Raw genomic sequence first — 26,348 nt, 5'->3', positions numbered from 1 at the left:
GGCAGACAGAGGCCCCTGCTGAGATTGGCACCTTCTGAGATTTGCCAGGGTCGTCCCTTTCTCCAGCTGGGTGCCCTCCCAGCTGATGGCTGGAAGAGCTCAGAGTGAGACCCCAGCGCATCGGAAGGGCACCAGGCCGGGGGAGATTGAACCAGGTAACTGGCGCTACTCAGGGGTTGAGGTGGCCGCAGATGGAGGGGGGGAACCCAGCCAGGAGGGCGCAGGTTGAAGAGTTTAAAATTCCACCACGTGCACTGAAGCCCCGGCTTTGCTTTCCAGGAACTGATCTACAAGGAATTCTTCTCCCAGGGAGATCTGGTATGTAAGAAGATAAGAAAGTGCCATCTCTAAAGGCAGGAAACCCTCTCAGGAATCTCTTCCGTGCTTTCCGTGAGGCTCTCGGCCCCAAAGCCTTGAGGCCAGAAACATCAAACCCTGGGATTTCCCCGAGGGTTTGATGCTCCTCGGATGCCCTGGGAAAGCCACAATTCCCAGGCCGTTGCAGTGCCATGTTTGGGATACTGGCTGAGCGAGGCCTGAGTGAATCAGGGGAAAGGAAAACGCCCCAATTTTCGATCCCAGGCCAGACCTGAAATTCTGTTGCTTGGCTCTGGTTACGAAGTTCCTTCTTCCGAGTTCCAAGCTGCAAACACGGTCCAACAGTGCAGCCCTTTGGGGCAGTTCTTGGACAGCCCAGGTTTTCCTTGATCTTCTTCGGGGAAATTGCTTCAGAACTGAGGGCTTTTAAACACCAAAGAGGACTTCAGTTTGAGAGCTGTATGTACATCTTTAGAAATGAAACTAGATAACCCACAGGTTATAATTCCAGTGACGCAATTTGAGCCATTGATGCAATGCCTCTTGCCCCGGCTACAGGCACCCATGCCCCTGAACAGACGCATGGAGACACTTGCGCTGCTGGACATCAAGGAAAGCTTTGCTCCGAGTTGGGAACTGGTGGCCAACACATCCCGAGGGCATCTGAGTGGGGAAGGCAGTTCCCATCACTCTTGGCTTCAGTTTGAGGACTAGACTTAAGAGGATGTGTGTGGGCAGCTCCGAGGGCATGCCAGGGAGGATGCCAAGGGGTGGGAAGGCTCCTGGGAGTGGAGTTCTTACCACCTCTGATTTCTAAAGTGTGGGGTGCTTTTTTGCACCGGAGCTGTGAGAGAGGAATGGTCTTAGCTCCTGGGAATGGGCGCCTAAGAGCTTCAGAGCGTCTGCACAGGTCCTTGGCAAGATTTGTGCCCTGCTCAGCATAGCCCAAAGGTGCTATGCTGCCCAAAGGTGTTCAGGTGGAGGTTTGGAAGAGGCCCTTCAACGCAACCAAAGGCTGCTGCATGCCGGGCGGGGGGGGGGGGGGGAGCAGGAAGCAAATGATGGATGCTAGAGGGGAGCCGCCCCATCTCCCTCTCTGCAGGAGAAAGCCATGGGCAACCGTCCGATGGAGATGATGGACCGCGAAAAGGCTTACATCCCTGAGCTGCAGATCAGCTTCATGGAGCACATCGCCATGCCCATCTACAAGTGAGTGTGGAGCTTCAGGGGTTCAAGGCTGTGCAGGATGGGTGAGGGGGTGGTCCTCTGGGCATCTCACAAGCAGGGCGTGAGTGTGCAAGCCCTCTGCCCACGGAGTCCCCAGGAGGCGGCATTCCAAGGTAGACTGCTCCTGGCCCTGGAGGCTCTACATATCCCCTTCGGCTTTCGGGGAGCAGGAGACCCTCCTTCTGCATATTTGTCGAAGCCCCCCCTCCCCACCCACCCATCCAAAGTCCTCTCTCGACCCTCAGGGAGGTCTGACGGCTGGACGGTCCCCCTCCCTCCCTCCCTCCAGGCTGCTCCAGGAGCTGTTCCCCCGGGCCGCTGAGCTGTACGAGCGGGTGGCCAGCAACCGGGAGCACTGGACCAAAGTCTCGCACAAGTTCACGCTCAGGGGCCTGCCCAGCAACAACTCCCTGGACTTTCTGGACGAGGAGTACGACCTGCAGACGATGGCCGACAAGGACGGCCTCAAGATGAACGGTTGCCTGGACGGCGTGGACGGGCCCGCGGAGTCGGAACTGGAGTGACGCCCGCCGGGCACCGGCCGGACACCCCCCGCGCAAGAGCGACTGTGCCCCCCCCTCCTTCCCTCTGCAGGGAAAGGGCGGCGCTGAGTGCGGAAAGGAGCCGCCGAGGCTTCTTTATAAATAAGAAGGACTTTTCCTGCTGCAGACGTCCGTCGCGTCCCACCCCCGCACCCCGCCTCTAACCCAAGCCTGCGATCGCTGGGCTGGCGCGGTCTGTCAGCTCTGGAGGCGCACCAGCTTACCGTTGGTTCCCGCTTCTTTGTGCTCCCGACTTTCCAAACGCGCCGTTCTCCTGCTCCCCACCCGCCCCTCTGCAACTTTTGCCCTTGAGGGTGAAGAGGCTGCTTCTGACGGCCCCTGGAAGGGCATCAGCCGACACGAAATCCCGCCCGTCCGGATTTGCACCTTTCCCAAGGGTCTGCCTGATGCCAGGCTAAAGGAAGCCTTTTGTCCTCCTTGAAGGGACCCCCCCACTACAGGGAACAGCTCTGGGAACAGCCATAGGGAGGGTAGAGTAGACTCCAGAATATTTATTTTCTCCATGTGTCTTTTCTAAACTGTACCAGGCAAGCCAGGAATGAGTTTGAGCTTTGGAGGAGCAAATCCGTGTCGGACAAAAACCCTGTTGGGCAAATCCTGGATTTTAGCCCCTTCCCTCTCTTTTGAAACCCAGGAACCAGGTTCCCACTAAATACGGGGCTAGGCTATAACGGGATTGGGTCGTTTGTGATTCAGCCCTTGTCTAAGCCTGGGGCGTGAACCAGACCATAATATTAACACCTAATATAGTTGATTTGGACATGGCATGGGAGGTGAGCACCGCCGTTCCGTTCTGTTAATCCGGTTCATTGTACTGTGTGAACCGGGCTGTAGCACTGATTCCCAAACAGGTTTCCAGCACTTGTTCCGATTTCCCCCCCACCCCCACCCCGTTTAGTAACGCTAAAACAAGCAAATTTAAGAGAAGTCAAGCCATTCGTAATTTTAAAAAAGACTTTGGGTGGATCCCCACCACCACCACCAATAGGTCACGCTAGCTTAACCCTTTTTTCTTTGCAAGTCGTGGGGCAGCGAGCAAGGCGTTGTTCCCGCCTGACTGTTTCACTGCAATTTCCCATTTAGTCCATGGCAAAATTAGGATTCACACAAGAGAGCGTGACCATGCTCTTTTAAAACATGCACGTTTGCGTGTTTTAAAAAGAGCGTGGTTGCGCTCCTTGACCGATCAGGAACGAGTGAGCTGGTAAATCTTTCTCTTGCTTCTTTGCTCCAAATTTTATCTCCAAAGTGCTTCCCACCTTCAGAGGAGAAGACACAGACTGATTCTTTTCACCCAATGTGCTTAACCCGATCATTTAAAGCCCCCCACCCCAACTACAACGATGCAAACTTGGTTGGGGTTCATCTTTGTGTGTTTGGCTTACTCCTTTATGGACCCATCGTTTGGGGCTCCATGTTAACCCAGCAGTGGATTAATTCAGCGACCAGGTTAAGCGTGTTGCATGGCTGACTCTCTCCATCTTCTTTTCCTGGCCATTAAGAGGGTTGAGCAGATCTCCCCACCCCAGCCATCTTTTCTCCCTTGAAACTGGCCTCTTCTGCCTTCATTTCATTTGATTTCATTTTGCTTCCTTTCTAAGGCTGGAAAGAACAGGTTTCTTGTATAATATGGAGTTGAATTTGGGGCAAGAGTTTCTTTCCCTCAACTCTGACATCCAAGCAGTTGGATTTATGGTGTGGATCCAAGAGTGAATGGTTCCCTCAAAGGAATCCACAAACATAAATAGGTGCACCCACCCAGTGGACTTTTTCCAGAATCCTTCTGTAAGCAGGTGTCCTTCCAAATACATTCAAGCTCAACTCCTGGAGTTCCTGTTGACCAGGCTGCCCACAGGTGTGACTGAGCTGGAAAACAGAGGATCAGGATCCTTAGATTAAAGAAGAGGAGCAGAAGATGGCTTACTAGTTGCATTTATGGAACACTAGCTAGAGAACATTGAAGTTGGAGAGTTCAGGGTGTAGTGTTGAGAACACAGCGGTGTGTTAGCACACTGGGTGAACCTGATAAATCCTCATATTGTCCCTTTCCTTGAGCATAGAAGGCAATGTGAGGCTAAGAATTCAGTCCCCTTAAGCCAAGTTTGAGGGTTAGAGCTGTTGTGTAGACCAACTAGAAGGGTATCTGTGTTCATCTATGGTGGCCATTTCTCTGAGAACTCCAAGCCAGCACAGGGGAAGGGGAAGCGATGCTTCTGGAAGTTTTCAACCCATTTGTAAACTTCTCACTTGGTTAGAGGAATATAAAATGACAAGGTCTGGGCAGGGTTTTTGCCATGGGGGTGCCCTCTGGGCTGCCATGAACCTCCTGTGCAATTAAATCCACTAAGGTGCAAGGGAATTTCAGAGATAAAGCCAAGCAGATGTTTGTGGTTATGCTTTGTTGCTGCCAATGAAGCTGTGTTCCACTGACCTTGCAGATATTTTGGGCCTAAGGGCTGAGGAAGAAGCCCACTGGATACCAAGGGGAAAGAAGTGGGACAGCCCCTGCCGGGAAGGTCCCCTGAGCAACTGGCACTAAGAGACAGGACACCTCCAAAGCTGGTGCCAAGGTTCAGTAGCCATGGATAGCCTTCCCTGAATCCTCACAAAGGTGTCCTGTTGAGGTCCAATGCGGAGGCTGTTGGAACGGCCTTGCTCACCCTTCTCCAACCTGGCACGCTCCAGAGGAGTGAGCACTGCGACGCTCTGAAATCCTGGGCACTGTCAACTCACCCAGAGTCATCTGGAGGGTGCCACCTTGGGGGATGGGACTGAGCCACTCTTCTCTTTGATCATACTGTTCCATACTGTTCGCCAAATGCCTCCCCAAAGAAGCTTGCCCTGCATTGCTTCCTTCTTGGACCCCTCATGGGGGCACGGAGGTGGTGCTGCTCATGGGGCCCTTTGGTAATGGAGCCAGGCAAGGATGCCCCAGAGCTATGGAGCCTTCCAGAGAAAGCTCATCCAACCTGCTAGGCCAAGCTAACATACACAGGATCTGGAACGAACCTCAATGACGGCACTCGCATCACGATGCCCTTGTATGTAGTTTTCTGATAAACTATGGTTAAAGACACCATGGCTTAGGATGATGTACAAACCAGGCCCCAGTTCCCCTCCAGACCTTTCTCTGTCATGCTTTGATGCTTCCCATGCCGTCAAAAGGGTCTTTACATCAGCTGAGCCTTTTCTGCTCCATTATCATTCTCTGTTCTCTTCTTCCTCTGCAGGATAAGCTTCTCCTCTCTCTAGCCTGTGGCTGCCCCCTAGCTTTATTTCCCAGAAGTGCAGATGGATGAATGGTGCTCCCCACCCATCGCCTTCAGAGATGGGACAGACGGGTTAGTCTTTCTGTCCGCTTCCTGTTCATTAGTTCTCAGTCCCGCATGAAGAATTGGCCTTTCTAGCAGGGAAATGCATGATGCTTCACCAACCACATGAGGCCTGACAGTCCATTTCTGAGGATAGAGACAGTCTTCATTCTCAAGACCGTTGGGCTACCAACAGGGAGGCACTCAAAAGCTCCATCCCAACATTTTTCAAACTCGGCTACTTTAAGGTGTGTGGACTTGAACTCCCAGAATGGCTGGCTGGGGAATTCTGAGAGTTGAAGTGCACACATCTTAAAGTTCATGAGGTTGAGAAACACTGCTCTAGCCCAGTAGGACTGTTGGGCTTCTAAAGTAACTCTAGATGTGATGTTCTGCATCGGAAGGAAGATGCAAGTTGACAGCACAGATTAGGACCTATTAGGTTCTATAAGATTCTGAGACAGAGACTGAATCAAGAGTATTAAAATAAAATTCATGGGATCCATCTCCTTTCCCAGGGATGCTTCAGAGGGTGACATTTTGCAATGCATCCAGCTTTTAACGAGGATCTTCTGTATGCCAGTAGCTCTGTTGCAGCAGAACTTCTCTTGATGTTCTCCTTTCTTAGACCGGGAAGACTTGCATTTGGTAACGGGGTAGGGAAAAGAGCATCAGAGCAGGATCTCTTTTCTTCCTGCATGTAGTAGGTCAGATTCTGGTCTGTGAAGATGCCTATCGTACAATCAGTTGAAGGTATTGTAGAAGTCCTCACATTGTCATCATCTGGATCAGCATTTCCCATCTGTGATACCTTCCAAAGATGCAGATCTCAGCTCCCACAGGAATGAGGACCATAGGATAGAGCCAATTTATGTATACACATGGCATATCAGGACCTGTTGCAAAGCATCCCGGTAAAACAGGAGAACATCAAAGGAGGACCTGGCTTTTGAAGTTTATCCAAGTCCTTAAACTGTCCAGATGGTTAAGTGAAGATCAGCTAAGCAAAGCTTGTTTTCAGAAGTGACTGTTCCTTTCGATGGGCATCCATTGCCTATGTTTTGATGTAAGATGGAGTAGGAACCTTGTAGAGAGATACATTGGGACGTATCTCTACCAAGGAACTGTTGTCCATACTGTTTTGCAGTTGTGCGAAAATGCAAATTATTAGTCTGAACAACCCAACCCAGTTTTAAATAACCCAATCAATAGCTGGCAATGTTTAGGTGGCCAAGAATTGCCCTTACATTATTTGTAGAGAAATGAGGACCATAGGATAAAGCCAAGTGGGTTTTCCATTTTCTCCCTAGTTTTGGGTGGAAGAGAGGGGGTTGGTTGTGTTCTTGGTTTTTCTTCAAGTCATGCCAAAGCCTATAGTTTGTGTGCTTTTCCCACCATAAAAGGTTAGAAAACCACACCACCGACTTTCAATAATCAGGCTAGGTGAATTTGATCAGTGCAGGGAGAGAAGAACCAAACAGGTCCCTTTAGACCAGTGTTTCTCAACCCTGGCAGCTTGAAGATGGGTGGACTCCAACTCCCAGAATTCCCCAGCCAGCAAGGCTGGCTGGGAAATTCTGGGAGTTGGAGTCCACCCATCTTCAAGCTGCCAAGGTTGAGAAACCCTGCTTTAGACTCTTCAGGAAAGCAGACAAGGATCTAAAATGGGTTCCAAGCTCTTTCAGGACTGATTTTAGATAAGAACATTCTTTGGAAAATGCCCATTCTTTGCAATATTTATGGATTCTCCTCTCCAGAACCTCTGCAAATTATTTCTCCCCCATCCATGCTGCTTTTGGACACAGTGGGTGTAATGTGTAGCCAAGCATCTGGTCTGTATTTTGGCATCTGTGCAGCTCTTGAGTATTTGTCCCTTTCTTGATTCAGGCAGTGGAATGGGGAACCTTTCGCCTTTCACCACTGCCCCACTTTCAATGCTTTGGGGTCTGATCCTTGTGCATGTTCCAGCCCTTAGTGGACAGCACTTCCCGCCAGAGGGGTCGGGGTAATCAAGAGAGTGCGCTAGTGAAAGCCACACCACTTTCTGCAGCACCTCAGCATTTAACCAATTGGTGATGAGCTAGGAATTTGTGGACCAACGGCCACAAATGCAGCAGGAAACGGTGTCTTCATTTGCCTTACCTTTTCTACGTTGCCTTCTGGGTGAAGCTTTCTGCACAACTCTTTATATCAGTTAAATTATAGCAACTTACCAAATGAATGTTTGGCCTGAGGCGGCTCGGTGGCAGAGACGCAGATGTAGTTTATTTTGCTTCTGGGATCCCTCGAAGGAGCAATGAAGAGACAGGAATGCAAGGGGGCACAGCCGGAGTGGTGAACCTGCAAAGTAAAAAAACACACACACACACAACACCTCCGGTGGAGGACAATTGAGGGGACTTTTCCTCTGATCCTGGAAGTGCCCCAGTTGACTTGGAAGACTTGAACCCAAGCAGGGCTAATAGACTCTCCCTTCCTCAATGGAGCTGATGATGGGGATGGACTCTTAGCCAGTTTTTCATTTGATGGTGAGTCAAGGATGACGGTTGTGGTCTCTGTAAAGTGAGACTAATCCCTGCAATGTAGTAATTTTAAGGAATCCTAAGATCTGGCTTGAGAGAAACAAATTGCCAGTCCCTCTTGCTTGGCAGATAGAATCTGCTGGAATCTCCCCTCCCCAGAGCTGAGTCAGGTAAGAACTGGGTCTGTGTCAGAGATGAGGTGGAAGCCTTTGGGTTTGCAAATACAAATTCCAGAATCAGGAAGGAGTGTGACTCTGGATTTCTACAGCATACTTGCCTAGGTGATGGGATTCTTGGTGGGTTGGCATGTTGCAAACCAGGTGGCCCCATTAAACCATTGTATGGTTTATTTTCTTGAGCACAGCATGTGCATGAACACAGCCATTTTGTTAACGGGAGTTTCAGAGTGAGCATGTTGTATGAACCCCACCATGGTATAGTCCGTGGACACTGGACAGCCGGCTGGAAAGAGATCCTGCCCATCATTGAAATGAAGGAGTGGCTTCATAGGTATTCTCAGGCTTGAATCTCCATTTCTGGACCAGATACAAGATCCAGACATTTGACAGAGATGTGAATGGTGATGTTATGCCTGGGGGCCATTTTGTGTACTAATGGTGGCTTTTCACAGCTTGCATTACATCTTTTCTAAAAATCTGGTTTAACTAGGGCTCACCAAAACATTCCTTCTTCCTGAGAATTTCTTTTAGGCCTTGAAAAGATCCCCTTTTTTCTCTCCTTCTCAGTTTGGTGGCCTCTGTGGTGAACATCTTCCAGGGTTTGAAGATGCTACACCACATCTCTGGCCCATTTTCTCCTTCATGCTCCCCCATGTTGCCTCTTGATCGTGGTTGCCCACCGTCTTTCTGCAAATGGCCCTGGGATGCTACTTCCTATCGGATGGAAAAACAAGCTCTCGTGGGCAAAATGCTTGGCCCACCACAGCCAGTAAGTCTAAAACCAAAGGCGGGCCAAGAAGGGAAGGAAGAAGAGGATGCTAAAGTAAGAATTTCTTGAAGAGAAGCCTCAAGAGCTGCCAGGCAGGACAAGGCAGGTTCAACCATATGGAGCGAATGCAAATTTTGCACTGTTTTTTAATGTAATTTGGATGCATCAAAGAAGCCACTTTCAAAACTTGTATTAAAGTGAGACCATAGAGGGCCTTGGCTGTAATTTTATTAGTAGCAAGATTCCCTTTGCCCTTTCAAGTTTCCCAATTCACGGGCATCAGGTTTGAAACTTTGGAGATTTTGAACTTCAAAGGCCATATTTTGCATCTAATATCTGACCTCTTAGATTCCCCTGGCCAAGTTTTATTCAGTGGGCAAAAGGATTTCTTCCTGAAACAGGGAAATCCAACCCAGGTTGTTGGTTTCTGTTCACGCCTTTGGGCTTTTACATTTGTGACCCTCCAATGCAAATTTAGATTTGGATTCAAATTTGCTTCCACAAACGTTTTGCTCCTCCCACCCCACCACCCCCATTGTAGCTGGTGCCTACTCATAGCAACTCTTGCTGAAGTCTGGTTGCGTGGCTTCAGCTGGCCCTTGCTTTGCCGACTCTGTTCATCACTGCCAATTTCTCCGACTTAGGAAAACGGGTCATTTTTTTAACCATTTCTCTCTCACTCTCAGCATCAAGTAAGGGCTCCCAAGAATCGTGCAGGGGTTTCACACGCATTGCAACAAATAACCATCATCAACTCCACCACTACCACCTTCGAGTCACAGAGTTTCTGTGCTAATGGCCAAATACTTATCTCTTGTACAACTGCAGATCCAAGTAGGAACTGACGTGTTTTGGGCCACAGGCGTTCCCCTGCTGTGGCCCCGCCCTTTCTGGTTTTAACGTGGGTGTGTATGTTTTCACACTTTCTCTCCTGTGCGTGTGTATGCGTGCGTGTGTGTGTATGTATGTATATAGATATATAGATATATATAGATATGTACATATATATCCCGATACACCGATTCTGTTTGAGAGAGTCAAGCTTTTAACTCTTCCCAACCTGCTTCCCCCAGTTGTGTTGGAGCAGCCCGGTCCTCTGGAGGATATCAAGTTGGGAAAAGATGGTCTAGTTGGTAGGGATATAAATCTTGGCGTGTGTGTGTGAAAAAAAGAAATCACCTCAGACTTCCTTGTCTTTTCTTACAATTGTTGACTTTTCTGGTTCTAGGGATTTGGCGAAAGGGAATACTGAGTATTTTCTTTTCCAATAAATTTCATATGCAAACTTCCAACGTCTCTGTTTTTTTAACAGCACCGGGGTAGACTTGTGTACAGGCTGGTCAGCTCAAATCCCAAACTGGCCAACGCTGCAGTGTGCAAAAATCTGCCTTTGTTTAATCTTTAAACCACACTTATTTACTTACTCATTCTGCTCTAACTGTATTTGCTGCTGTTCCTATACATTTTTCGTTCTCCATCCTCCAAGGGGAGCCAGAACAGTTTTCTCGTTGCTTGTGCTTGCATTTAACCGATATAACATTTTTCAGGACTGAAACATCTTAGGATAGTTGTCAGAGGAGAAAATATTTCATTGAATAGCATTTAAAAAGACACCCACAGTCACAAGATCAGATGATCAACAAATAGCACAGATTTAAGAGAAAGGAATGAAGCAATGAAACCCAACATGGAGAAGCCTGAAACAGTTTTTGCAACACAAAGGATGGATCAACCAAACAAGTCACAAATCTAGGAGCTCTCACAGGGCTCATTTTCCCTTTATTTATTTATTTGTTTGTTTGCCATATTTCTTTACCGCCCATCTCATGTTACAATGACTCTGGGTGGTTTACAGACAATGACAAAGAACGTATCGCTAAAACAATGCAGTATATATATAAATATATATAAATATAAATATAATTTATACATTTCATCAAATCTGTTCTATTGTCCTGTCATTGCAAAGTTCACTGCAGTTCTAAGGGTGCCTTTCTGTCCTGTCTGCCCATGGAGATATTCCTGCCTTGATCATGATCCTTGTGAAAAAGATCTGGAAATAATACTTGAGTGCAACCTAAATATGAGCCAGCCCTGTGATGTGGCTGCAAAAAGGGCAAATGCAATTTTGGCTGCATCAGCAGAAGCACTGTTTTCCAAATCACAGGAAGTAGTAATTCCACTTTGCTCACCTTGAGTACCCAGTCCAGTTCTGGATGCCTGATTGATTGATTGATTAATTAATTAATTCTAGCTTTATAAGCTGCTTGACTCTTGTGTGACTCTGAGTGTTTTTAAGCAGGATTCAGAAAAATTGGATGAAGTTCAGAGAAGGGCAACAAAGATAATCAGAGATTAGGAACTATGCCCTACAAGGAGGGATTGAAAAAAAAATGGGATTGTTGAAGATTCCTGAGCGCTGGAATGCAATAATGAATTTAAGTTATAGGAAGGCAATTTCTGCTTAAATGTTAGCAAAATTTTCCTACCAGAGCACAAAGCGCTAATGGCCCAGAGAACATAAGCTATCCATCATTAAATATGAGGCCAGACATATTTAGGTTGCACTCAAATATTATTTCCATCTGTCTAGGACAGTGTTTCTCAACCTTGGCAACTTTAAGCTGCGTGGACTTCAACTCCCAGAATTCCCCAGCCAGTATGGCTGGCTGGGGAGTTCTGGGAGTTGAGGTCCACGCAGCTTAAAGATGCCAAGGTTGAGAAACACTGGTCTAGGATGTTTTTATTTGAATTCCAGCTCTGAGCAGGAGGTTGGACTTGTTGACCTCAAGGGACATTTCCAACTCAAGGATTCTATGATGGCTAAGCCCTTCCTAAAAACTGCACCCCCAATTTAATTTCAGTGCAACAAACAAGAAAACTACAAACTGCATGGCTAATAGTCAAATGAACTGGATTCAATGTCATTTAAATGCAAATTAATCTTGGGGAGTCTGGCTCCCTTTGGTAGGGTCTGATCCCTGGAAAAGCTGTGGGCATTTGAGGTGAGGGGAGCTGCATCTTTTCCCTTTTCTCCCCCCTCCACCCCCCAATATTGCTAAGTTCTTCCAGGAGCACCGGTTGGGCTGTCAAAAAGTTGCGGAGGAGCAACGAATGAAAATGAGACCTTGGAAATCTGGGTGTTCTGATGTCCTATTTTTGCACAGGCATAACCAAAGCATCAAATGTTCAGATGTGGGCTGGGGGCTTTCAACAGCAATGCAAGTACAGCTAAGGAACGCACCTGGCAGTGTGGGTCATCTCCACCAGTAGTTGGCCAGGGTTAGATTAGATGACCTTTGGGGTCCCTCCCAATTCTGCATTTCTTAGATTGCATGACTCAGGACATCTTTTGGATCTACTGCGCGGCAGCCCTCTGCGGTGGCGCAGTGGTCCCTGGAGCGCTGATGTGGAAAAACCATGGTGCAGTTTGGATTTCCTGGAGCAGGCTGGCTAGAGGATTCTGGGAGTGGCAGTCCAAGTGGATCTGTAGGTGGGGGTCAGGCTGGAGAAGGGGGTCCCAAGAATGGAAGAATGCACCACCAGCGGGGAGTGTTAAGGAGGGACTGACCCAAAGTGGAGGGCTTTGCTATCTGTGCTGCAGAAGACCAGACCGGCCACCTCATGGCGCTGTTGCCTCATGAATGAAAACAATGAAGTCCACATCTGTCTAGCTTAGTGTTTGTCAGCCTTGGCAACTTCAAGATGTGTGGACTTCAACTCCCAGAATTCCCCAGCCAGTATGGACTTCAGTTCCCAGAAGGTTGAGAAACACTGCCTGGCTGCTTTGTGTAAAATCCCAGAAACTCCAGTTTGAAGGGGCTTCTGAGTTTCAGGGGTTGAACAAAACTGAAGGGGAGCCCACCGTCCTTCTGAGTCTCTGATTCCACTGTCAATCTGCTCTTACAGTTAAGAAGTCTTTCCCAACATTGCATCAGAAGCTGCCTTCCTGTTACTTAAATCCATTATTCTATGTCCTGCACTCTGAAATGAAGGAAAGAAGCTTCTGGTCTTCTTCTGCGTGACCTCCTTTCCATTATTTGAAGACTGGTCTTCTCTTCTGAAGGCTGAACATGGCCAGCTCCTTCAATCTCTTCATTAAACTTAGTTTGTAATCCCTTAGTTATCTTCAGTGCCCTTTTCTAAATCTGTTCCCATTTCTTTGAGACCTTCTTAACGTGTGGTGTCCAGATCTGGACATATACTTCAAGCAAGATCACCTACAAAGGGTAACACAGCCCTGAGAGGTAGCAGAACTCAAAAATATGTCTATGAAGATCGGGAGTTAGGGAGTTAGGAAGTTGGATGGGTCAGAAGGTTGGAAGGGACCACTGAGGCCATTGAGTCCAGCTCCCTGCTCAGAATAGGAGTCCAAACTGAAGCCTCCTCAGTAGGTCATTGTTCAACCTCTTGAACCCATCCAAGGAAGAGAAGCTCACTGCTGTCTAGGCAAACGGTTTCACTGTCGAAAGGTTCTTCTTGTGAGGAAGGGTGAGGAAAGTTCAGTTGGGATTTGCCTGCCTATAATTTCAATCCATTATGCAGAGCCCTGCACTTGGGAATGAGTGAGAACAGCCCCAGACGCCAAGGCACCTCACAGTGGGGACCCCAGTAGGCCAGCCTCTCCTCCTCCTCCACCACCACCTTAGCAAAGAGCAGAACCCCTTCAGGACACACCTCCAAGTCCCACCTCTTGCACGCATTCCAGAAGGACATCACCAGGAGGTCTAAAAGGAGGAGAAAGGGCACAGTCTCCTTCTCAGGGTCTCAAGGAGGGTCATCTGCCAAACAGACCAATGTGGTCTCTGTCCTGTGAGTCTGAATCCTCACTGAAGAGGGTTCAGGCAATTCCCAGACCACCATTGGCCTGCTGGGAGACTGTGGGCTTTGTTGGGCAGTTGGTTGGCTGCCAGGAGAGCAGGCTGCCGGAGGAGATGGGCCAGGGGTCCCACCCAGCAGGGCACAGCTTGTGCTCTTACTTTGGAGGGGAGGGGAGAAGGGGAGAAGGGGAGAAAAGATGAATGAGGGAAGGGGAGAGAAGGGAAGGGAAGCTGAATCAGGACCAAAGGAAATCTTTTTTTACACAACACTTAATCCAACATTGGAATTCCCTACCATGTCATGGACCAATTCATGGAATTCCTGGGGATCAATGGCTCTTAGCCTGGATGGCATGGGACTACCTCTGAAGGCCATCTGCTGGAAGACTGAGGGCTTCCCTAGCCGGCTGGTTGGCTGCTGGGAGAGCAGGCTGCCGGAGGAGATGGGCCAGGGGTCCCACCCAGCAGGACACAGCTTATGCTCTTATGTGGTGCCTCTTGCTGGTCCCAGCTATCTGGGCCCCTGGAGTGAGAGTGCCCGAGATTTGAAACCAAGTGAATATTCTTAGCTTGTACAGGGATTCCCAGGACAGACATTCCCAACAGAAAGGCCAGCAGGGGGGTCCACCGGGTGTGGTCCAAAAAGCCAAGATGGCTGTGGTTGAAGCTCCTCCTCTTTTTATGTGCATTGACACACCTCGGTGGCCACCATCTTGGCCTTTTGGACACCACCTTGTGGACACCTGTAAAAGCCAGGGAGTGGGCAACAGGAGAGGTCATTCTAGAGTCCTACCTTAGATAGGCTGACCATACGTCCCATTTTGAATGGGACAGCCCCGTTTTTTTAACATTTCCAGACCGTCCTGTCGTTTTAATATAAATGTCCATTTTGTCCCGTTTTCTTAAAAACCTTACTTAAAAATGTGAAAGTTCCCGCAAACCTGTCAGAATGCAATCTGACTTTGAGTGGAAGGAGGGGGAGCTCAGCAGAAACAGCAGGAAAAAAGCCGCAGAGCTCAACCCAGCGGGAAACCTAAAAAGAAAAAAACAGGATCGGCTGATAGGTGGTGATCAAAGGGCCAGCCGATTGGCTCCTGCCTTGAAAGGGCGGGAAGAAAAGAAGGTAAAAGCACAGCCAGAGGAGGAATGGCTTGTCAGGGACAACCGTTCACTCAACTCTCCAGCCCAGCCTTGCCTCTCACAAACGAAGGAATCCGAAGATTCCCAGCCCGAGAAAACCAGAGAAGTTCCTGCCTGCCGATCCAGCCCATCACCCAGCCCTGCCCCGTTTGGCCATCCCAATGTCCCGTTTTTGTCTCAAGGAAATATGGTCAGCATAACCTTAGACCACTAAGGTCAGGGTCTGCCACAGGGCAGCAGAAGTCTAGTTTCTAGTAATTCGTGTTAACGAACACAGGGGTGGACAGCCCTGGGTTCATTTCAACTCTCCACCGCAAGGGATGATCCTGTCCTTGGCTAAGACCTTCAGGCCCCTCCCTTGCCACCTGTTGGGGATGTCAGAAACAGAACAGGGAGCAGCAGCAGCAGCAGCAGCCAATGGGGTGTTAGAAGGGGCGGGGCCTGAAGCTCCCAGGCAATTGTGGCCCGGAAAGGGGAGGAGTTCTCCCCTGGTGAGAAAAGGGCGGGTGCTGGGCTGATTGACATCTGGCATTCTGAGCAGCTGGAATTGTGAAGCACTCTGGGGCAGAGCTACGGGGGTGGGACTTCAGCCGGAGCGAGCCAATCGGGCGGGGGCTTTGGCTTGAAGGGCTGCCGGGGCTCCAAGAATTAGAATTGGATGGCAGTTGGAGCTCTGAGCAGTGGGTGGGCCTGCTGGGGGGAATTGAGGGAGGGGGTGCCCTTGGGGGCTGTCTCCCCTCTTTTCTGCCCTGGAAGTGGGGAATGTCGGGCTCTTGGCTACGGCTGCTTTGGCTCCTCCTCAGGCTGGGTGGGTAGAAATGCTGGGGGGTGGGCAGTGGGGAGGAAACATCTCAGAGTCCAGATTGGGGTGGGTGGGGGAAGAGTTGCTGAACTACAACTCCCAGCAGCTCCAGGCAGCCAGGCTCAAGTTGAGGGGTGCTGGGAGTTGTAGTTCCCCCACCCCTGGAGGACCCAGGGTGCCCAGCATCGGGAGAAGGTTCTCAGGTACTTGGTTGGTGCCACTGCCTCGGAGCGTCCGAATGAATAAACCCAACGAGACACCCCTGAACATCTGCAGAGCGCCCTCCCAGCACAAAGGGGGGGCCAGTCCGCTTCCGCTCTGTGCTTTGCACACCCTTTGTGACTAAGATGGAGACTGTGGGCCCCCGGAGCCCAGAAAAGGCCCTCTTAATAGGATCTTCTGCAAAAGAGAAGAAGAGCGAGGCCGTCCCAGCGTCCAGCCACTGGTTCCCAACACTTGGCACTTCCTCCCAGAGGACTGGTCTTGGGCCTTTCCCCCTGGCCCGGGCCCCAAACGGGCCCTGGCAGCATATTTTGTGCCAGGACCCCTGCCTCCTCCCACTTTCATCTGGTCCCCAGCCCAGGAATGGCAGGGGCTTGAGCGTTCCCCTTCCCAAGGGCTGGTCAATCTGTTAGGTGTGGTCCTAGGGGTATCGCAGGGATGGGGGTCAAAAAAGTCAAGATGGCAGCCGCAGCCATGGAATTGAAGCTCTGCCCCTTTTCTGCATGCACCCCCCTTTTCCTTGAAGGGCAGTTGTGAAGTTTTTCTATCAGCAAAAGTCACACCAGCTTCTTCTTTCTCCAGACTCCAGGAGAGGCAGAGAGAAATTTTACTCAGGGGCAAGGCTGGCATGGGGGGGTGGGGGTGGGGGGTGGGGGGTGGGATGGACCGCCTCAGGAGGGCCCCAGTCCAACCACCAGCCCGGAGAAATGGCAGTTAGTTGATCGAAGCTGGCAGCTGGGCTGGGGCCCTCCTGAGGCGGTCCATCCTACCCCCTCCGCTGTGGCAACTTTGCTGATGGCAAGACTGAGGCCCTTTCTCATTTTTCCTTTCTTTCTAGGATCAATGGGAGCTTCAAGCTACCTTTATTCAGAAGTTATTGCCCCCAGTTTGCTGGAACAGCAACACAATGCCTATAGTAAGGTAATCCAGCTTGGGCTTCACCATTTGAATTGCTGCCAAACTGAAAGCCTCCTTCCCTGGCTGAGGAGGGAAACCCTTTAGGGTTTAGAGTGACTTTCCCCATCCCATGTCTGTTCAGACAGTGTGGACTGAAGCTGCTCTGGCCACGGACCCATCACTGATAGCAGAGACTGGGGCTGATGGGAATTGTAGTTGAAGATCTCTAGCCCCTTCGAGGACAAAGCCAGGGTTGGTGCAGAGAGAGACGGCATCACTTCCACCATTTGCTTTTCAGGAAGTCCTAAAGTTCAAACCTTCCTCCATTTGACGAAGAGTGCTGAGCCTTTCCACTTTTGAGCATAGAGTAATAGAGCATAGCGCTGCAGAACAAAGTTCCATGACCTTTTTCCAGCTGTTTATGTGTCAGTCCCAAAAGAAAAGTTTGTTTTCAATTGCACATTAGTCCTGCACCTGCCAGTTTCAGTCACTCCCCTGCAGGTAGTCCTTGATTTACAACCATTTGTTTAGCGACTGTTTGAAGTTACGCTGGTACTGGGAAAAGTGACTTACAGCCAGTCCTCGCACTTATGACCATCGCGGCATCCCTGCGGTCACATGATCAAAATTCAAGTGCTTGGCAACTGGCATGTATTTACAGCAGTCGCAGCATCCCGGGGTCACATGATCACCATTGGCAACCTTCCCAGCTGGCTTTGGACAAGCAAAGTCAATGGGGAAAGCCAGATTTGCTTAACGCCTATGTGATTCACTTAACAACCATGGTGATTCGCTTAATGACCATGGCTAAAAAGGTTGTAAAATCAGGCATTACTCACTTAACAACCACATCATTTAGCAACGGAAGTTCCGGTCCCAATTGTGGTCATAAGTTGAGGACTACCTGTACTCGGTTTTACTTCTCCTGCTGGCCAGAACCTAGCTAGGGGCACAGTCCTACAGGATCTGTCTCCCTCTCTGGGTTTCCTTCTGTCCTGTGTGGTGGTGGTGGTGGTCCTCCTCCTCCTCCTCCTCCTCTGCCATTTTATGGCACATGATTTGAACTTGGAAGATGCCCCAGTGGTATCCACCAGCCTCGGAAGGCCAGGCAGAGTCCCAGAGTCACACCCTCCCCATTCCTGTTGTGGCGTGATGTTTTCCCCATTGGCTGATGGCAAAGCTGGGAGAGAAAGCCGGCGTGGCCCGTAAAGGGAGACACGTGAATTCCCAGAAACCCCTTGGGCCTCACGTTGCCAGCCTTGGGTGAGCCACCGCTCCAGCAGGGACCAACTCACTGATAGGGACTCACAAGGGGTGTGTTTGTCCAAGTTTAAATGTTTTCTTTTGTACGGTTCAGAAAGAAGTATCGTATCTGATGAAAATCGAAGGCATCCACAGGATCGTTCACCTTCATCAGAAGTAAGTGGTTGTGGCGGTTTTATTTCTTTTGGTTTCAAGTTTGCCCAGGCACGGAGGAGCAGGGTGTGCGTCTAGGAGCTCTGACACAGGTGCGCGGGTTCAGCGTTCTGCCAAGCCTCCGTGCAGCTTTGGATGGGTTTTTTTCAATGTCATTTTTGGTGTGTGTTTGCTTCCCAGGGTTCTTGGATCGATCAATCAGTCCAAACTGGTTTAGCAAATTTATTTATTTGTTTGTTTGTTTATTTAGCAGATTTATATAGCCTCCCATCTCGCAAAAAGCGACTCTGGGTGGCGCACACGCCGAATAACAATTAAGACCGTGTCATAATATAAAAAACATCAAACATATATAACCGCACAAATAAAAATATAAAGGAATAAAAACGTAAAAGAACCCCAAGGCAGCAGGAAGAACAACCACCGTTTAGCCTCGTACTTCCACTCATACAGATTAATAATAAATAAAGTAAATAAAGCTGTTCTGCTCCTGGGACTTCAAGTTGCATGGCGCCCCACAAGTGGCCAGTCACAAATCTAGGGGCCGCGTTTGCAGAATAAGACCAAGTTTGATTAGTAAGAAATCAGAAGGAGTCTAGAAAGTTGGGTGCCTCGTAATAAAGTGGGTTGGCTGGAAAAGGGGTTACTGGACTGTTTCCACGCCTGATTTTTGTCGGAGCTTAGCAGCTTGAGCAAAACCCCAGCCTGTTGAGTCAGTTAATAATTTAATGATTTGTCAACATTCAGAAAATAAGGAACGGTAAGTGTGCTCTGTGAGTGCCACCAGTGTGTCTTCACGGCGAGTGGGTGTGTAAGGTTAGATTTGATTCGCAGCATTTTACCTTTAAAGTGGCTCGCTCTTTACTACTTTTTGTGAGATGGGTGGCTACATAAATTTGCTAAATAAAAAAAAAATCACGTCACGTGATTTGAACTTGGAAGATGCCCCATGTTGAGGTTTTCCTACTAACAGATTAAGCTTCTATTGTACCTAATCATTTTGGCCGGGTGAAAAGGTTGTATTAGATTGTCTCCTCTCACGTGCTTCATGCAAAATAGCCTGGGGGGAGGAAACCTGCCCGGATTTGTTCTTACTTCCTCTTTTTTCTCTCTGCCTATATGTAGCAAGCCAGGCTTGCTCTCAATGAGAGCTAAGTCCTTTAAATATGTTTTGCTTTTGTTTTGCTTTCTGTAAATAAATTATTTTTATAGATATGCCTGGTGTGTGTGACTTTTCTGATCTCTCCTGGGCTAAAGGCTTTCCCAGCATTCTGCCAACACCCCAGTGGTATCCACCAGCCTCGGAAGGCCAGGCAGAGTCCCAGAGTCACACCCTCCCCGTTCCTGCTGCGGCGTGATGTTTTCCCCATTGGCTGATGGCAAAGCTGGGAGAGAAAGCCCGCATGACATTAAAACACAACTCATCAAAGCAAGCCATTTTAAAAGTAAAGTGCTTAGAGAAGTATTCGTTGTATAGTACTTCGGGCGTTATTTATTTATCACCAGCATCATACTGTGGTTTCGTGGTCATTAGCCAAATGCATTCAGATGGTCGAAGCAAAAACCAGCACAGGCCTTTTCTTTCAAATCTTCACCCAAAGAGAATCTTTGTTGCTGAGTCAAGAAACAGCTGTTAGACAGAAAATACATTCCCTGTTTCTGTCTTTTGGTATGCAGATCCTTTGTAGTTCAGAATATGCCTGTTTACTCTTTGGATTTAAAAGGAAGGAAAACTGTCCATCATCCAAAACCAAAGGTAATTTTAGTCACACCCCGTTATAAAATGTGGATTAGGTTTGCATTTTGGGGAAATTTGTATTGTAGTACTTCTACCTGCTATCTATCTATCCATCCATCCATCTATCTATCATCATCTATCAATCATCTATCTGTCCTTCTCTCCCCACCCAACATCCATCCATCCATCCATCATCTATCTATCAAAACAAGACCCTGACTGTCCCATTCCCGCATGTCTGCATGGACCATGGAGATTCCACCTGCTCAGCCTGTGAGTCCTCCAAACTGTAGACCTGCTCCTTCAGAAAGAGGGTGACCCCATCCGAGCTAACCCGGGGACCATCTCTGAGCCAAGATATCCCTGGACAGACAGCAATTCCATCTTCCAAATTCAGTTGGTGCTTGTTTCTACCCATTCTGACCCCCACAGACTCCAGACCCCAATGAGGACTCCCACACAATCTCTGGCCTGGCCTGGGGGTGGCCATACAATTGACAATCATCAGGGTACTGATGACATCTCACCCCAAAGGCGTGGATGATTTCTCCTCATAGCTTCACTTAAAGTTCAATGGGGAAAGCACTGAGTCGTAATGCACCCAATATTGGAGTGACCATAAGCCCAGGGCTCCTCCCCGACTACTACTGGCTGGAACTGCAACCAAGATGCCTGCGTCTCCAACTCCCCTTGGCAGCCCAGGAAGATCTCACCATAGATGTTATCAAAAGTTGATGAGAAGTCTTAAAGGACCGGGGCATGTCTCCACTCAAGATGTCATCCACCCTAGTGACCAATGTCATTTCCATCCTGCACCCAAGTCTGAACCCTGCCCAAAAGACCAGTGCTTCTCAACCTCAGCAACTTTCAGCTACGTGGACTTCAACTCCCAGAATTCTGAGGTTGCTGAGGTTGAGAAACACTGATCTAGATATTCCCCTTAATATGGGGGCCTCTGAAGCTGAGCCCCTCGCAATTCCCAAAAAGGGAAGGTTGGGGAGAAGGCGATACCTGCTCAATGCAAGTTGGTTAAGAAGGGGAACACCCCCTCTCTTCAAGGGAATTGGCATCTCACCCTCTCTCCAAGAAGCATTCATTGCTTCCCAAATCCAGCTACACATTCAGGAGTGTTTGCAGATGGCAGCTTTGATGACACGGTCGCAGTGGCCATCTTGACTTGTTTTGACCCCACCCCACCCTGCAGATGCCCCTGTGGCACTGGAGAAATACCCTGCAGCTTCTCAGAGGCCTCAGAGAAGACTGGCCCTCAGGAGAAATCTTCTCTGATTGCTTTGCCCAACAGCAGGTGGTCTTGAGCCACACCTGGTTCGTTTGGTTTCCTCCACTCATGTCAGCCCATCGAGGTAGTCCAGACAAGAAGCACCAACCATGAGTACTAATGCTAGCTTTATTGTAAGGTTGCCTTAACAGAGTCTTGCAAGTCTGAAAGCACCTCTCCTCTCCCTTGCTTTTACTCTCCAGAAAACTAGGGAGGGTCCCTTCTGAGACAGCCTTTCTCTGGCCCCTCCCTTTGTCCCTTTCAGATTGACTGTTATTACAGCGGATACGTGGAAGACAGCCCCAACTCGGACGCGGTCATCTCAACCTGCAACGGTCTTTGGTAACGGCTTTGTTCTGGGTTCCACGGTTTGCAAAGATGTTCCTGATCTGGGCGGGAGGGTTGAAGGTGCAGGTGCCTCCAGTTGGATCTGCTTGGCCGCAAAGGATCCCACAGGTGGGTCTTGAATGCCGGACAGGGGAGCCTGGCTCAGCTCAGGAAGCGGCAAGCTCGTTTGGTCAGAGACGTGAAATCCACAGAGCCCAGGCGAGAAGGGCCTGCTTTGAGTTACCCTTGCATGGCCTTGGAAAACATACATCCATGTTCTCGATGTGATATAGGCACAATCCTTTTAGGTTTCCTGGTATCTAGGGAGGCCAGACCATGAAATCAGCTGCATGGGAAGGCTAAAACTAGTTTTATTGAGACTGACTACAATAACAGAATCCGGCAAGTCTGATTATGCCAGGCCTCTTCCCCCCACATCTTATACTCCAGTGAATTAGGAAGATGTCTGAGTGATTTCTGAATGTTACCTGGATGTTCTGGACTTTAAAAATGCTTTAGCCCTTTTGCCTAGCAACGGCTCCTGTGTGTCTCCATCAAGGTCCTCTTCCAGAGTCTCTGCACCTGGGTCCTAGAGTAGTCAGCCAAGGAGCAAGAAATGAGGATCCTCGTTTCTCGCTTTGATTTCTCTTTCCTGCCGCGTATGCTGCTTCGGGTCACCTCTGAGTGAAGCAGCCTTTGAGCCAAAGGAAATAAAGAAGCTGGCAAACAAGAGTGACACGCTGGACCCTCTCCAGCTTGTATAACGAAAAGCGTTGTAAGAGCCCTGCAATTACTCTTTCCGGTTAGCGAGCCCATCTGTCTTATGTACATTTTGAATGTCACAGCATTATGGCGCAAAGTCAGAGATGGCGTGCCCAGAGTCACCCAGTGAGCTTTGGCGATGACCTGGGATTTCATCCAAGTGTCCAGTTGGACGAGATCCTTTAGTCCAATCCCTGCTCGGGGCAAGAATCCAAGCAAAGGATCAGACAGATGGCAGCCCAGCCTCTGCTTGACCACTTCCAGCAAAATAGAGCCCCCCTGCTCCCTGGGTCACTGGCTCCACTGTCCAACCGCTCTTCCTGTTAGATGTTTTCCCCCAACACTCACTTCGAATCCACCCTCCTGTAATGGAAGCCCATTATTTTAGTAGAAAGGGGGGATTTATACTAGGAGTAATAAGGATCATAGAATGATAAAGTTGGAAGGGACCTTGTTTAGGTCAACCCTCCGCTTGGGGCAGGATCTCTTAGACCAGTGGGTCTTCAACTGGGGGTCATTCAGGCATATCCTGCGGGCGGTGGAACAATTTGTCATGGCTTGTTTGTGAGTTGGGGAACCAGTTTGGGATTAGCGCTACTGAAATGCTGGTATAAAACAACAGAGTCTGGGTCTTTTCTGGGGGTAATGACTATGTCCTAACAGCCAGGAACCACGCTGAGACAAGGAATAGGTCTCTAGTGTTTTATTACCACTACATAACAGAAAATCCTAACAAACTGAAGAAGCGTGGGAAAAACCCAGACATATAAACCCCAAAGGCTAAGGCGGGCCCGATCTGTGTCTCTTTGAATGGCTACCTAATTCCTCAGTACTACGCATGCGCTTTACAGCCTGGATGGGAGCCCCCTGCTCGCCATCCTTACTCATGACACTCTATTTGGGAAAAGGGGTACAAGGTAATCCTCGCTTAGCGACCACAGTTGGGACCGGCAACTCCATCACTAAGCACCACGGTTGCTAAGTGGAAAATCACGTGACTGCCGCTTACGGTTTTACTTCTGCGCCCTCTGTTAACTCTGCTTGTCACAAGCTGGTTGCGAAGTGACCACAGGGCACTGCAATGGTTGTAAATGCAAGGATTGGTCACAAAGCTTTTTTTAAAACCGTGGTAACTTCAAACGGTCGCTAAATGAGGCAGTCGGTAAGCAAGGACTACCTGTAATTGGGTCCAACAGTTTACGAACCACTGCCCTAGAACATCTCTGACCGATCACATGGATGACAGCAAAACATCTCAGCCAGCAGACTGCAGTTTGCTGGGACAGCTGGGATGTTACACGCAACCTTCCTCTTTGGGGTTGCAGTTGATCGCAAAGGGGATGGAAGAGCCCCGTGCTTTTATGGGCTCAGATGTAATTCTTTGGGGGTTTGAGTAGTCATTTTATATTTATTTTATTCTGGATACTTGCATACTTGTATGGTGAAAGCTGTTGGCTAAAGGCAATTATTATTTTCTCTTTAAAATATTTTGTCTCCTGCCTCCTGGGAGAACAGAGAGTAGCCTTCTTCTGGGTGGGGGTTTTCCCTTTTCAATCCTCAATCTTGTTAAAGCTAAACATAGAAACCCAAATCTCATCCCAATAGCTTCCTCCCCACTCAAATATTTGCCTGATCATTGTTTTGACTGACCTTGCGAGAGTAGGATAATCTGAAGGATTTGGGGAGAAGATTTCTTGCTTTTTTTAAACTGCCCCCCCCCATCAAAAAGGGCCTGGCTGCTACTTGAAGGAAGGTCTAGCTGCTCCCAACCTCATCACATGCCAGAAACAGGAAACATTATGCTTTCCCCTGGAACATTTTGAAGAGTCTGAAAATTCAGAAAATTTGGAAGTGGAGAGAAGGAATTATTAAAACCATAAAGACATCCCCCAGCCAAGTATAACTCCAGGAGGCTTCCTTGAGATGTCCATGTAGTTTTCTTGGCCACCACAGAGAAATGTTTTAGCCCTGCTTCATCCAGAACACGATTGTTCCTTCCCTGTCTACTTTCCAGCCCTGGGATTGCCTGGTTATCTCCCATCCAAGCTCTGACTGGGTCTGACCCTGCTGGCTCAGGCACTGCCACCTGCTGGGTCAAGGTGTAACGACAGCCTTACCTGTTTGAGTTGAAAAAATCACTGCTCTATGGTCACTCTTCTTGATTTTAGCTCTCCTGCCCTTATGTCTCAACCTCCTTCTGAAATTTTCAGGGGACACATACAGATTGGAAATCTGACGTATGAAATCCAGCCGATTGAGAATTCCGCCAGGTTCCAACACCTTCTCTACCGCAAGGCTCCGGAGCAGCATCCTCCCTGCCAAGGCGTGGTGGAAGACGTGGAGCAGTGGGCACGCCACAGGGCCGTCCTGACAACAGTCAGCAATCCAGACTCAGAGTCCCAGGACTCCATGGTGAGCCCTCTCCTCCCTGTCCGGGAGCTAAGCAAACCGCGAGTGGCTTGAAAGTGGGTGTCCGTTGGGAGCAAGGGGGCGCCCAAAAGTCCAAAGGGCTGTCCTACTCCTTTGTTAGACAGGTCACGTGCAACCCCCGAACATTTGTCATTCAGGAGGGCAGTGAAGAAAGAGCCCCCCCCCCCAAAGCAACAGACTTGCTGTTAACCAACAGTTGTGATTTTTGTTTTTATTACCTGTTGGTTTTGTGTTGGTTGTCTGGCTTTAATCTAAACACCATAATGGCCAGCTATAAGTAAGTAAATCCTGTTCACTATCTGCATACAGGAAGAGACCGAGAGATGTGGGGCTGGCGACCAGCTGGGCTGGCTTCAGAAAAGGGTTGGACCAATTCATGGAAGTCCCAGGGATCAGTGGCTTTTAGCCTGGATGGCATGGGACCACCTCCGAAGGGCCTCTGCTGGGAGACTGTGGGCTTCCCTGGGCAGCTGGTGGGCCACTGGGAGGACAGGCTAATGGCCAAGATGGGCCGGGGTCCCATCCAGCAGGGCAAGCCTTACGTTCTGCTGACCTTATCACCAGTTCCCACAACGGACTCTCTGTTGGGAGGGGGAAGGGAGAGTAATGGTCAGCATGAGCCAGGCCAAAGTTCCCCGCTAAAACAATGCTCCCACCATCCCTGCAATGAGGGCTGCAGATTCCTTCAAGGAAAAGCCTGGCTTTGCCCCACTTCCCCATACATTGGAATGAATAGACTCCGCTCGCAACCCTAAACGCATCGCGGGAACGATCAGGCATGTGGCCAACTGGGAAGAGGCACAGAACAGTGGTGCCCAAGTGTCCAGAGACTTGTCATTCCACCTGGGTCTTGCCTTCAACACCTGAGGCCTCTACTTTTCTTTCAGCCACATTTTCCTGGAAAGAACACGCCGTCCAGATACCTAGAATACTTTGCTGTTTGTGACCATTCTATGGTAAGTGATGGTCGTTCAACCATTTTAGGTACCAGTTAGCCTCTCATGAAGGGGCTGCCCTTGTGCATGGCATGCATCTGGGGCTTTTTTCTTTTTTTAAAAAATATAGTTTATTGAATCAGCTGTAGTGGTTTGGTTTCACTCACAGCTATGAACCATAACGTGGTTTGCGTGTCAGATCACATCAAAAGCAAACAAACTGCATTTTGCTTTGGTGGTGTTGGTGAACCATGCCACTTTTTAAAACAGCTGAGGTCCTGTTCCACTCCCTAGCCCAGTATTTCTCAACCTTGGCAACTTTAAGATGGGTGGACTTCAACTCCCAGAATGCCCCAGCCAGCCATGCACATGCTGGCTGGGGCATTCTGGGAGTTGAAGTCCGCCCATCTTAAAGTTGCCAAGGTTGAGAAACACTGCCCTAGCCCTTCTTACTTCAACAGCCATAATCTCTGAAACCCAGGCAGGATGCTCAGATTCAGCGCTGCAGAATCCAGAGGTTTTTGTCAGAATGAGAAAATGTGCACTGGGACCTCTCAGCCCCAGCTCTACTCCGTGGGTGCTACGTTGCCAAGCATGTGCAAAAGGCGCAGAGTTTGTGTTATGCCTTTGGGATGCCTGTTTCATCATTTCATCATCTGGATGCTCGCGTTGAGATTGCCAGGCGCTAATC

General features: G+C 49.1%; 2 protein-coding genes across 2 annotated transcripts in view; both read left to right on the top strand.

The window, feature by feature from the left end:
• PDE2A (phosphodiesterase 2A) overlaps positions 1-2,071 on the top strand; it is a 48,349-nt gene extending 46,278 nt beyond the window's left edge. Inside the window, exons 26-28 of the mRNA XM_063304762.1 lie at positions 280-318; positions 1,421-1,527; positions 1,835-2,071. Of these exons, the coding sequence (XP_063160832.1) occupies positions 280-318; positions 1,421-1,527; positions 1,835-2,069 (381 nt within the window). The 3' untranslated portion in view covers positions 2,070-2,071. The remainder of the gene's footprint in view (positions 1-279; positions 319-1,420; positions 1,528-1,834) is intronic.
• Positions 2,072-15,998: 13,927 nt separating this feature from the next.
• Positions 15,999-26,348, top strand: part of LOC134498603 (disintegrin and metalloproteinase domain-containing protein 21-like) — a 30,661-nt gene continuing 20,311 nt past the window's right edge. The window contains exons 1-7 of the mRNA XM_063304760.1: positions 15,999-16,131; positions 16,712-16,794; positions 18,128-18,189; positions 19,864-19,942; positions 21,469-21,545; positions 24,503-24,704; positions 25,610-25,678. Coding sequence (XP_063160830.1) covers positions 15,999-16,131; positions 16,712-16,794; positions 18,128-18,189; positions 19,864-19,942; positions 21,469-21,545; positions 24,503-24,704; positions 25,610-25,678 — 705 coding nt within the window. The remainder of the gene's footprint in view (positions 16,132-16,711; positions 16,795-18,127; positions 18,190-19,863; positions 19,943-21,468; positions 21,546-24,502; positions 24,705-25,609; positions 25,679-26,348) is intronic.

Source organism: Candoia aspera, chromosome 5 (assembly GCF_035149785.1).
Source record: "Candoia aspera isolate rCanAsp1 chromosome 5, rCanAsp1.hap2, whole genome shotgun sequence".
NCBI lineage: Eukaryota > Metazoa > Chordata > Lepidosauria > Squamata > Boidae > Candoia > Candoia aspera.
Note: the sequence above shows the minus strand (reverse complement) of the source record. Positions and strands in the feature narration are given on the sequence as shown.